Source organism: Podarcis raffonei, chromosome 4 (assembly GCF_027172205.1).
Source record: "Podarcis raffonei isolate rPodRaf1 chromosome 4, rPodRaf1.pri, whole genome shotgun sequence".
Classification (NCBI taxonomy): Eukaryota; Metazoa; Chordata; class Lepidosauria; order Squamata; family Lacertidae; genus Podarcis; species Podarcis raffonei.
This window is the reverse complement of record NC_070605.1, coordinates 67,233,766-67,246,589: the sequence shown is the minus strand read 5'-3', so window position 1 is coordinate 67,246,589 and position 12,824 is coordinate 67,233,766. Positions and strand designations below refer to the sequence as shown.

Here is a 12,824-nt window from a genome sequence, read left to right as displayed (position 1 = left end):
TTTTCTGGTCTAAATTGTCCTCCAGTATGGTTTCATCTTCTCTACTTTAACCTTATAGCTAGAACTCTATGCACACTTATGAGGGTGTAAGTCTTCTTGAACTCAGTACAATATACTTCTGAGTAAACATGCTGCATGTCAAAAACATTCAGTAAGAAATGGAAATGTTAGAAACTGAAGCAGTGTTAGAAACTGAGATATGAAAGCTAGGAGCTAAATGGCACCTTAATCCTAGGTTATGGGCACAACAACAGAATGTCTAGGTGCGCTTTTTTATAACAAAAACGTGTAGCTACGCTCCAAAGAATTAGAGAGCTGGAGCTCTTCTTGGAAGCAACAGAGCACACCGTCTCCACCAAGGAGGAGACAGGGGACTCCCCTGAGAAGGAGGCTAGTTCACCAACACAGGAGCCAGATATATGGAGAAACGTGACTCAAAGAAGTAGGAGGCCCAGGGTTCGCTCTGATTGTTTAGAAATATGCAATCGCTTTGAGGTCCTTTCCCCTAGCATGGAAGACGAAGAGCAGACTCCATTTGAGGATCTCTCCCTCATTACAGTCGATCAGGAATATGAAGACGAGCAGCAAAGGCAGTCCTCAGGGAATGTGCAGGCGACCTTGGAACGGACAGCTCACGGAAGAACCCCGACCAGACCTAAGAAGAGGCGTGTAGTGGTGATAGGGGATTCCCTACTGAGGGGAACAGAAGCAGTGATCTGTGGGCCTGACAAGATGTCTCGGGAAGTGTGCTGTCTCCCCGGGGCTAAGATCCAAGATGTAACTGAACGACTGCAAGGAATCATAAAACCCACTGACAAATACCCCTTCCTCTTGGTTCATGTGGGAACCAATGACACTGCAAGCAATAGCCTCCAGAAGATCAAAAGAGATTACGAGGCTCTGGGCAGGAAATTGAAGCAATTAAATGCACAAATTGTCATCTCATCTGTCCTCCCAGTTGAACGACGTGGCCCAGGGAGAGAGGGAAAAATAGTGGAAGTGAACAACTGGCTTCGCAAATGGTGTAAACAGGAACGGTTTGGATTCTTAGATCACGGAATGCAGTTTCTTGAAGATGGACTTCTGGCAAGCGATGGGCTGCACCTCACAACGGTTGGGAGGAATGTTTTTGCAAAAAATCTCAGAAACCTCATCAGGAGGGCTTTAAACTGACTAATGTGGGGGAGGGAGACAGTGCTCCTGAAGGTAGGAGTCTATCAATTGATGAAGATGATCATCCAAATGTCATAGACCGAATGGAGCAAACAGCACGCAGACCTAGTGGTGGGAGGAAAAAATCCTTAAATAAGAGACACGGGGGAATGATTAATGGACTTCAATGTCTGTACACTAATGCGCAAAGTATGGGAAATAAACAAGATGAGCTTGACCTCTTGGTACAGCAAACTAAATATGACATAATAGGAATCACTGAAACCTGGTGGGATAAGTCCCACGATTGGAATGTAATAATGGAGGGATACAATCTATTTCAGAGAAACAGACCAGACAAGAAAGGAGGAGGAGTGGCGTTATATGTCAGGGATGTGTATACCTGTGAAGAGATCCAAGATTTAGAACCTCAAAGCCAAAGTGAGAGCATTTGGGTCAAAATTAAGGGAGAGAAGAATAACAGTGACCTCATTGTGGGAGTTTACTATAGATCCCCAAGCCAAACGGAGGACATAGATGATGCCTTCCTGGAACAGATGGCCAAGCATGCAAAAGGAAGGGAGATAGTAGTAATGGGGGACTTCAATTACCCGGATATTTGTTGGATGTCAAACTCAGCCAAGAGCATAAGGTCAAACAGATTCCTCACTGGCCTTGCAGACAACTTCATTGTCCAGAAAGTGGGAGAAGCAACAAGAGGAACAGCCATTTTAGATCTGGTCCTAACCAATGTTGATGACCTGGTTAGTGGGGTAGAAGTGGAAGGATCATTAGGCGCGAGTGATCATGCTCTTCTGAAGTTTACTATACAGCGGAAAGGAGCAGCCAAGCATACTAGGACTCAATTTCTCGACTTTAAGAAAGCCGACTTCATAAAACTTAGGGAAGTGCTTGGTGAGATCCCATGGACAGTAATACTAAAAGGAAAGGGAGTTCATGATGGCTGGGAGTTTGTTAAGAGGGAGATAGTAAAAGCACAACTTCAGGCAATACCAATGAGACGGAAACATGGAAGGTGCCTAAAGAAGCCAGGGTGGCTATCTAAAGAACTTTTAACTGAGTTAAGATTAAAAAAGGATGTGTACAAAAAATGGAAAAGGGGGGAAACCACCAAAGAGGAATTCAAACAAATAGCCAACACGTGTAGACACAAAGTCAGAAAAGCTAAAGCACAGAATGAACTCAGGCTTGCTAGAGAGGTTAAAAGCAACAAAAAAGGCTTTTATGGGTATGTTCGTAGCAAAAGGAAGAACAAAGAAACAGTGGGGTCACTCAGAGGAGAAGATGGTGAAATGCAAACAGGGGACACAGAAAGGGCTGAACTCCTCAATGCCTTCTTTGCCTCAGTCTTCTCCGATAAAGAAAACAATGCCCGACCTGAAGAATTTGGAGCAAATGATTCAGCAGAGGAAACACAGCCCAGAATAACTAAGGAGATAGTACAAGAATACTTGGCTAGTCTAGATGTATTCAAGTCTCCAGGGCCAGATGAACTGCATCCAAGAGTATTAAAAGAACTGGCAGATGTGATTTCAGAACCACTGGCAGTCATCTTTGAGAATTCCTGGAGAACAGGCGAAGTCCCGGCAGACTGGAGGAGGGCAAATGTTGTCCCTATTTTCAAAAAGGGGAAAAGAGAGGACCCAAATAATTACCGCCCAGTCAGTCTGACATCAATACCAGGGAAGATTCTGGAGCAGATCATTAAGCAAACAGTCTGTGAGCACCTAGAAAGGAATGCTGTGATCACCAATAGTCAGCATGGATTTCTGAAAAATAAGTCATGTCAGACTAACCTGATCTCGTTTTTTGACAGAATTACAAACCTGGTAGATGAAGGGAACGCAGTGGATGTAGCCTACCTTGATTTCAGCAAGGCATTTGACAAGGTGCCCCATGATATTCTTGTAAAGAAGCTGGTAAAATGCGGTCTTGACTATGCTACCACTCAGTGGATTTGTAACTGGCTGACTGACCGAACCCAAAGGGTGCTCATCAATGGTTCCTCTTCATCCTGGAGAAGAGTGACTAGTGGGGTGCCACAGGGTTCTGTCTTGGGCCCGGTCTTATTCAACATCTTTATCAACGACTTGGATGATGGACTCAAGGGCATCCTGATCAAATTTGCAGATGACACCAAACTGGGAGGGGTGGCTAACACCCCAGAGGACAGGATCACACTTCAAAACGACCTTGACAGATTAGAGAACTGGGCCAAAACAAACAAGATGAATTTTAACAGGGAGAAATGTAAAGTATTGCACTTGGGCAAAAAAAATGAGAGGCACAAATACAAGATGGGTGACACCTGGCTTGAGAGCACTACATGTGAAAAGGATCTAGGAGTCTTGGTTGACCACAAACTTGACATGAGCCAACAGTGTGACGCGGCAGCTAAAAAAGCCAATGCAATTCTGGGCTGCATCAATAGGAGTATAGCATCTAGATCAAGGGAAGTAATAGTGCCACTGTATTCTGCTCTGGTCAGACCTCACCTGGAGTACTGTGTCCAGTTCTGGGCACCACAGTTCAAGAAGGACATTGACAAACTGGAACGTGTCCAGAGGAGGGCAACCAAAATGGTCAAAGGCCTGGAAACGATGCCTTATGAGGAACGGCTAAGGGAGCTGGGCATGTTTAGCCTGGAGAAGAGGAGGTTAAGGGGTGATATGATAGCCATGTTCAAATATATAAAAGGATGTCACATAGAGGAGGGAGAAAGGTTGTTTTCTGCTGCTCCAGAGAAGCGGACACGGAGCAATGGATCCAAACTACAAGAAAGAAGATTCCACCTAAACATTAGGAAGAACTTCCTGACAGTAAGAGCTGTTCGACAGTGGAATTTGCTGCCAAGGAGTGTGGTGGAGTCTCCTTCTTTGGAGGTCTTTAAGCAGAGGCTTGACAACCATATGTCAGGAGTGCTCTGATGGTGTTTCCTGCTTGGCAGGGGGTTGGACTCGATGGCCCTTGGGGTCTCTTCCAACTCTATGATTCTATGATTCTATGATTCTATAACAAGAATACAAAGCTGAAAGTGAATGAACTGCAGTTAATATATTATGTTCATTTTTCACACGGTCTAGTCCTTCCCCCGCCCACCCCCCTAATATTCTTAAGAGGGTCTCTTCTCTAGTTTTCAGAGAGTAGCTGGAAGTGGGGAGGCAGAAAAAGGCCCTCCTTTCCTTCCACTCTGCAGTTTTAATCTGAAATCTTAGGTGCAGTACTGTACCCAGAGATCAGAAACTGCTGGCACTAATGAAATTCCCTGTTACAAAATGCGCCTAGAATAATGGGAGTTTTGAACACTGGGCAGAGGGTAGGGCGAGTTGATTTCCAGTAGATCCCTAGTGCTGCTGAGATTTTTGCAAAAAATTAAAATGCTGAACTAGGTGAGCCTTGATCTCAGTTAATAGGGCACTTCGCTAAGAAGTGCATATTCAGGCCAACTGATCACAGATTAGTCATGCCTTAATTAATAATAGTCTCTGAGTGAGTGGACACTTATGTTTTGTAAATCAAAAACACATCTGTTAAGCAGATGGATTCTAGTTTATAAATATGAGACTGTGCAAGTTGGCCCACTCCTGAAGTTGAAGTCTTACCAAGAAAAGGCTTTTTCTTTTTTCTTGCCCATGAAATTGCTTGAAGTTTTCCCTCTGTTCCCCTATGTCCAAAACCTCCAGGAACTAATATACAACTGGAATAAAATACAAAATGCAAACACAGCAGCAGATGAGAAGATAGAATGGCAAGTTAGTTTAACATGTTACTGGGGGGGGGGACATGTATGTACAGGAACAGCAGCAAGACCTCACTGTGCACAAAAGCTTCCACCTTCTTCAGATTTCTGATCCAAGAGTAATACGGCTATGATACAACTAAAATTTGCATCATGAAAACTGGACAGTAAAAATACATCATAATCACCATACAGCAAATCAGTTCTGCTTCAAATACTGTAAATCTCTATAAACATTCACCAAATTGTTCAAGTTACTCCAGAGTTTCAAGTCACAAATTACAGAACAAAATGCCGAAGTGTACAGTATGAATCCTAGCCAGTGCTTTGAATTGTAAACTTGAAATAGTGGAAGCATTCAGAAAGGCTCCCACTATATTTCAATGAAAATATACACTTTAAAATACATTTGTTTTATTTTAATTTATGACATTTGACAAATTTGTGCAAAACAAACTAGACTAGGCATATTCTAAAACACAAGGCATTTGCAATCAGTTTAAGCCATCCTTCTTGTTATCCCTTAACAACCCATCAACATTACATTTGTCAAGTGTTCAGTTTTAAAATTCCATGTCTACATGGCATTTTAAGTGCCTATTAAGAGTCTCAGAACAAATTGTAAGTTTTGCAGAAAGTTTGCTTTACATGAACATGTTCAAAATCATAGTATCAGTTCAGCATGGATAAGCTCTAAATACAGGCATCCCAATGCTTAAGGCAGAGCTTTCCAAACTGTGTGTCGCGGCATGCTAGTGTGTCAGCTGCAATGTGTAGGTATATCGTGTGAACACTCCCTGTGCTCCTCCCAGGGCTGGAAAGAGGTTAGTTTAATCTTCAGTTTGCTGGTAAAACTGAATAACTGTGTTGTGAAATGATGTGTGTCTAAAAAGTGTGTCACCAACATGAAAAGTTTGGAAAGCCCTGGCTTAAGGGCTAATGTGAGTTTTTAACAAATCTACATGTCTTTGTACAATATGCAAAGGAATAAACTAACAAAATCAAGCACTTGAAATTATAAGGCAACAAGGTATTGAAACCTGGAAACTTTTAAAATTATTTGAGGTTAAGAACTAGACCATCACTTACTCTGCTTTGCATAGTTTTTGCCAGGCTTGGTGGAATTTCACTGGATTCTCAGCCTCTGTATTATTTTCAAGGTCTGTTGAATCTATATACTAATTAAGAAAACACATACACACTCACATTCATGTGTAAGACAATACAATTATTTTCATATAATGATCTTCATATGCTATAACTAATGAAAAAACTATAGGAATTTCCAATGGGGAAAAAACTGAATACATGAAAAATACCATCGCCTCAGAATGGTACATACTTTTTTCCATAGATGACTAGGATTGCTGTAATTTAAACAACATGAAAGCTTTGCTATGCTACGAAACTATCTTGTATCACTATATTCCCTTTTAACTTTCTGATAGAAAACGCCTTAAGCAGTTATTTTACATTTTTTGTTTTTCCAAATGATGGAAAGGCAAGTGTGGAGGAACTTTCAGCCTGGAGGACAAGCTTGAACCATTAGGGGGTCCAGTTTGGCCTGTGAAGCCATTTCCCCCCAAACCATGCCCACCTATCAATCAGCTGATATCACCCATGACATCAGCTGGGGGAGGGAGGGCAGGGTTCCATTTTGCATTGGCTGCAGGTGCCTGTTCCCAATACCAATCAGCTGATGAGTGGGGGTGAGATTCTGCTTAGGTTATGTGCCAGGCACATGCAGCCAAAGAAAGCCTGTAAAATGCAGAAGCTTGCTGCATAAATGCTCCAAGGCTGGCATAGTTTGATCTCCTTGTTTGGGGCTGCGGTGGGGGATTGAGAAGTCGCTGGATCTTTTGGATCCAAATCTTCCTCTGGTCCTCGCATGGCACACATCCCATTGACACTACTGACACTGCAGCTACAGGCCACGGACGTTTCTATGGGGAGGAGTAATCCAATACTGAATATTCCCCTCTTCCCTCTGAACTCTCTTTACTGCTTTGGAAAGTGAGATCTGATGTTTCCTATAAATACTGAAATGCTCTCCTGGGGAACACAGGAGTGCAGAGTTAAAACCACAGTCCACAGAACACTTACACCTAAAGTAGATTAGCCAGTTGAAAAATTGTAAGTGTAAATGGATATTCCTAGTCATATGTTAAATCAATGCCTTAGTACTTAATGCTGCAAATAGGATTAATGAAGTCAACAAATATCCACGTTAGTATTTGTTAAATGTATGCAATTGCCTTCATAATGAACAAATCCAGTTAAGGGAATTACTGTATCGTTTTTCAAAATAAACATCATGTTCAAGTCACTCCATAGTTCTATGCCCATTAAGTTATAATCAACTTATCCTTTATTTCTAAGCAATATTCATGAAGTGAAAGTCTAGCTATTAAGTAAGGAAGGAGAATGCAAAGAATGGAAGCAAGGTACCATATTTTTCCATGTATAAGATGATTTTTTTTGCTAAATTATGTTAGATTGTCTTATACACGGAAAAATACAGTCTCTTTCTTTCAGCAACACAGAGACCAAGATTTCCTTGATCTTCCCAGCTGCAGTGAAAGCTTCCGCCACCAAAGACATGTTTCCACATGGGAGGCAGGCGCAGCTCCCCACAAGTGTCGCCTCCTCCTTCTCCTTCCCCCCTTCCCAGATGCACATGCCGCTCTCTCTCGCACACACAGGTGCTGGGTAGCGCAATGCCGCAAACCATGTAAGGTTAAGGACAGCAACTGGAGCACTGCAAGGAAACTACATCCTGGGCCTGCTCCACCTCTTTGCTTGGCAGGTGGCATTGGAGAAACATAGCAAGTGCGCACAGCTGCCTAGGGAGACTTAAGACTTCTTAAGTCTTGGGTTTTTAAAAAAGGGGGGTTGTCTTATACATGGAAAAATACGGTAAGTCCTCACCATTAAATTCAGTCTGTGGTTAATTGCTAGGGCTGAATGTTCTAGGGCCTTGAAAACAGAGGTATAGCAATCACTCAGCTTTGTATACTTGCCAACCAGAGCTACAGAACATGTCTTCAACATCCTTTCATACCTGACAATATAAAAGATCAATCAATGTGCAAATTTCCACAAGGAAGGGGGGAGACATTTTTTCTTATATTTAGTAAGTCACTAAACCACTTATAAACTTGAATTACCTTTGGTCTAAATATCTATTTCTTACATATGATTAAAAAAAAACCCATGGAAAAACATTATCTGAAGTGCTGTAAATTCAGATTGCTAAGGCCTCTATTACAACTAGGCTCCAGCCAATAAGCAGGGCAAAGTGCTCCATCTCAAATGGCAGATTTTGGACTATCATTAAAATCGATTCCTATGAATTCAGGGGAAAGGAAAGAAAGACAGAAAAAAGAGATCCAACACGTGATTATTGATGATGGTATGGAAATAATTCTCATGCGGAGCCTGACTGATTCAATAGTTGTTGGGAATCGCAAGTGGGGAGGGTGCTGTTGCTCTCTGGTTCTGCTCATGGGCTTCATCCAGGCATCCGGTTGGCCCCTGTGAGAACAGGATGCTTAACTAATGGGCCTTTGCCCTGATCCAGTAGGAATCTAAAGTTCTAAGAAGTAGAAATCAACAAAGATCTTTCCCTCATACTTTTCTAATCAGTATTTACAGTGACGGGGATGCAAAATTGGGCACAGAAATCGGAGAGGACAAGTTGGATACAATTTACCTTGCTAAGTCATATGAAACCTTTGTTTCAGTGTTCATTGTCCAAAATGACACATTTCAGGTTTAAGAAATCATATTAACCTATGAACAAGTCTTACTAAGCCATTTCCCAGGATTATATATTAGCCCTGGGAGCACACTATAACTACTGTCTTGCTACAGTCATCACAAAACAAACAGACCCTAAAAATTATGCTTGCATATTGTGTTATTCACTACTCTGTGGCAAATAGATTTGCAGATGCAAAGTAAGAAGAAGAAGAAGAAGAAGAAGAAGAAGAAGAAGAAGAAGAAGAAGAAGAGTACCTATCTGCCATTTTCTTCCATTTGAAAAGAAGATCACTTGGCTGGTCATCAATTGGCAAATTCAGCCTCTCTTTAAAATATTTAATTATCCCTTGCTCTTCCAGCAGAAGAGGCACCCGGTAAGTGGAAGAAACATCATGGATGAATATTACCTATGAAACATAAAATTTAAATTACTGATATGTGAAACTTAAAATTGAAAGATACATCCATACAAATCATATAGCTATTAAAAAAAAGCTTGCTAAAAAGGAAGAAAATACTTTAAAGCCAGCTGGTAATCATTTTAATTAATTAATCAGTTCAATTAATTCATTAAAAAGTGCCCCAAATGAATCTGATACATAGCTCTTCTGCTATGGAGCCTACTGCAACATACACACAGATAATCTAAACACAAAGGCCTGATTCACACATCACACCAAGCAAAGCCAATGCGAGGAGACGAGCTCAAAGGTGCTTCGTGTTGCACTGAACTAATGCAAGCTAGAACTAATATTTGTTCTTTGTTAAAGCTTCTGATTGTTCCGGACCCCAGGTTTCTGAGTACTCATGTATAACACTGCACCACAAATAAGCTTGTAATATACTGGCAGTCCAATATGTATTATTATTTTTAATGCTAAACAATTGCACTTCCTGCAAACCCAAATTGGAAAAAAAATATCTGATGGGTCCAGTATTTTAACTTGCATTGAGGAGGCATAATTTTCTATCAAACATATAAAGGGCCTGCTGGATCAGGCCAATGGCCTGTCTAGTCCAGCATCCTATTCTGGCCAGTGGCAAACCAGATGCCTGTGAGAAACCAGCAAGCAGAGCACAAGAACAAGAGCACTCTTCCCTTCTGCCATTTCCAGCAAGTGGTACTGAGTCACATTGCCGCCTCCATCTAAGGAGGTAGAAAACGGTCACGATGGCTAGTAGCCACTGATAACCCTCTCCTCTATGGATTTGTCTAATCCTCTTTTAAAGCCATCTTTGCCTCTTAGGAGAGTGAGTGCTGGTGTTAAAAGAGAGGGAGAAAAACTTTTCTCTTTCCACTTTCTCCGTGCTATGCATAATTTTATAAACTTCTATTATGTCACCTCTTCCTTTGAGTTATCAGCCTCTAAACAAACAATTGCACTGGTGGGGCAGGAGGGAGCTTATGAATCTGTTTTCATTTCATGGTTAGACAACTTTGAATAGTAAATTTGTAATCTGCAGGCTTGTCTAAGAATGCAACACTGACCTCTGCTGGGATGTAATGGGAGTCTGATTTCTGAATAAGTTGATTGTCCTAGTGATGAACAGCACAATCACCTGATTAAAAAGGTAAAGGTAAAGGGACCCCTGACCATTAGGTCCAGTCGTGACTGACTCTGGGGTTGCAGCGCTCATCTCGCTTTATTGGCCAAGGGAGCCGGTGTACAGCTTCCATAAATCGCGCTGAATTCAAGGAGGATTACTCCCAGACAAATAGAGCTAGGTTTGTAGCCTATATTACTGTATGTAGCATAATGCATAAACTATTATAAATTACAGAATAAAGGAATCCTGAAAATAACTATTTGCTTTTTGATTATCTCAATGAGCTGCTGTTTGTCCCCCGCAACCCGCCTCCAATGTCCCACATACTCAGTCACATGAATTAAAAATAAAACACCTAGAAAATGATTGCAGACATTAGAACAACTGTGACTGTTAAAGACCTTACAAACCTGTTCAGGTTCCACATGGCAAAACATGGAAATCTTTTCTTTCACAGCCATTTCTATAGGTTTAGTACTTCTGCAGACTATCTGTCAAAATACAAATCTACAGATAAGCAGCACAAATTGTGAAAAGACCAACACCTTCCTCCTTTTTATTTATTTAAATAATTAACATAATATTTAAATGTCCTGTTTTCTATGGAAGAAAAAAACACACTCCCATTGAACAACTTACAGTCAAACAACAGCATCTAAACGATTATAAGTTTCTTTTTCTGCCCTACAATGAGCTGCTCTGCATGAGCAGGGGATACACAAATCGCCTCCATATTAAGAGCTTTTCTGATTGAAATAAATGGACATGTTAAACGTCTATATACTGAGGCCTCGCTTGCATGTCTTGTACTTTTGCCAGAGAACATTCAATAATATGTGTTCCCTTTTTTTGGAGGGGAGGGGGTTCACTGACTAATAAATAAGCAAAGCAGATTGGATCCAGAATTTGCCTTCCACATGTGGAAAAGCTCTTTCTATTGGATGGAAATATTTTGTGGATGGAGACGTGCTGTGAGGTGTTGCTGGGGCTGCAGAGCGATGAGTAAATTGGCAAATGAGTAAATTGGCAAACTGCTCACACCTCACCATTCCAGGACAAGAATTACCCTAGTGGAACTCTACTCACAAAACACGCCTAAGGGAGTGAAGTCCAGATCCGAACCAATATGCACAGCCAAAGATTTAAGGCAAGCCCTTCAAGTAGAAAACTTATATGCATGTCTGTTTAAGGTACTTAACTTCCCCAGAATTAAGTGTGACGTATAAAAGGTGGGGAACCAAACAGGCACAGAAAGAAACAAAGTTGTGTGATCAACTGGACACCCAGCTTAACATTCCATTAGCATATTACCTGTTCCATCAAAGAATACATTGCTGTATTTAACAAAGTATTTGGATTCTGAACACATTTATATGATTTTATTGAACACATTCCTACTCAAACATGACAGGAGCAGCTGGTGGATTGAATCCACCACTGTGCCAACTTCCCTGCCGTCTCTCACAAACCACCTCTTGATAAGTGCAGTGACGATGCTGAAGAGAGACTAGGTATGTCGTAATGCCTGCCCCCCCCCCAACCAGTCACTCCTGCTGCCTGAGTTATATTGCTACCTTTATACTGGCCTTCCTTTCTAACATGATATTGTAAAATTTTATCAAACTCACCAAGTCAGGAGAAAGGCCAAGCCCTCTTAAAGCCCGGACACTATTCTGAGTAGGCTTTGTTTTCTGTTCTCCGGTAGCATTAGGCTGAAAAATAAATGTTTTGTGCCATTGACTGCCATTGCAAAATTAAAATCTGATTGGCAACTATATTAATATGCACGGAAGCCACTAAAGTAGCTATTTCTCTGCTTTAATGATTTGTTCTATGGTTGCCTGAGCACAAACATCCACAGTAAGAGTTGTACACTACTTTGTCTCATTAGTATGAAGCCACAGACTCATGTTGAACTTCTCTAAAAAGGAGTCATACAGTCTCCCAGACTTCCTAAAGCATATCTTCAAACAGAGTAACGTGTCTACAGCTAATGGATTATTTTATATTAAATGATTGCTTAAAATCTGTTATAAGGCTCAGTGCCATCCATCTAAAATGTTTAGGTTTTATTCTATTTCATCAGCTGAAATAAATGTTTAGCTTCTCAAACCTTCCCCAAAAGATACTATATTTTTCGCAACCAAACCTAGGGTGAGAATAAGATGAACAGGTACCAGCGCATCTATCACCAAGTTAATGTAATTTGCTCGTTGTTAATGGTCCTTAAAAATACCCTACATGAATATTTCCCAAAAAAATTTAGATGTGTAAAACAATAATGCACAATAGAGTATGAAGATGACTTACTTGTGGTACAAGGCTGACATGGATATTGCAGAAGTTCTCTCTTTTGGCCTTAAACTGAAATTGTCGGAAAGCTTCTACAAAAGGCATTCCTTCAATATCTCCAATAGTTCCACCCAGCTGAAAAGGAATATCTATAGTCAACTAGTTTGAGCAACACGAAAGGAAATTGACTTCTATCACCTCTATATGCTTCAATTTTAGTTTAGTGTTGCTTTTTTTAAAAAAGGAAGTGCCAGAGTGCCAAAAATAACATAGGTCAATGAGTGGTGGCTACTGACTGATATGACAACTG

At 41.0% G+C, this 12,824-nt stretch overlaps 1 protein-coding gene across 5 annotated transcripts in view; it reads right to left on the bottom strand.

Annotated features, from left to right (window-relative positions):
* The window catches only part of CTPS2 (CTP synthase 2), a 67,172-nt gene that overhangs the window by 34,625 nt on the left and 19,723 nt on the right, over nucleotides 1-12,824 (bottom strand). For all 5 annotated transcript variants that reach the window (XM_053387143.1, XM_053387148.1, XM_053387147.1 and 2 more), the window contains 7 exons: nucleotides 12,533-12,649; nucleotides 11,851-11,934; nucleotides 10,633-10,713; nucleotides 8,930-9,081; nucleotides 7,841-7,973; nucleotides 6,002-6,090; nucleotides 4,776-4,870 (listed from right to left, as the gene is read on the bottom strand). In XM_053387143.1, the coding sequence (XP_053243118.1) occupies nucleotides 4,776-4,870; nucleotides 6,002-6,090; nucleotides 7,841-7,973; nucleotides 8,930-9,081; nucleotides 10,633-10,713; nucleotides 11,851-11,934; nucleotides 12,533-12,649 (751 nt within the window). The remainder of the gene's footprint in view (nucleotides 1-4,775; nucleotides 4,871-6,001; nucleotides 6,091-7,840; nucleotides 7,974-8,929; nucleotides 9,082-10,632; nucleotides 10,714-11,850; nucleotides 11,935-12,532; nucleotides 12,650-12,824) is intronic.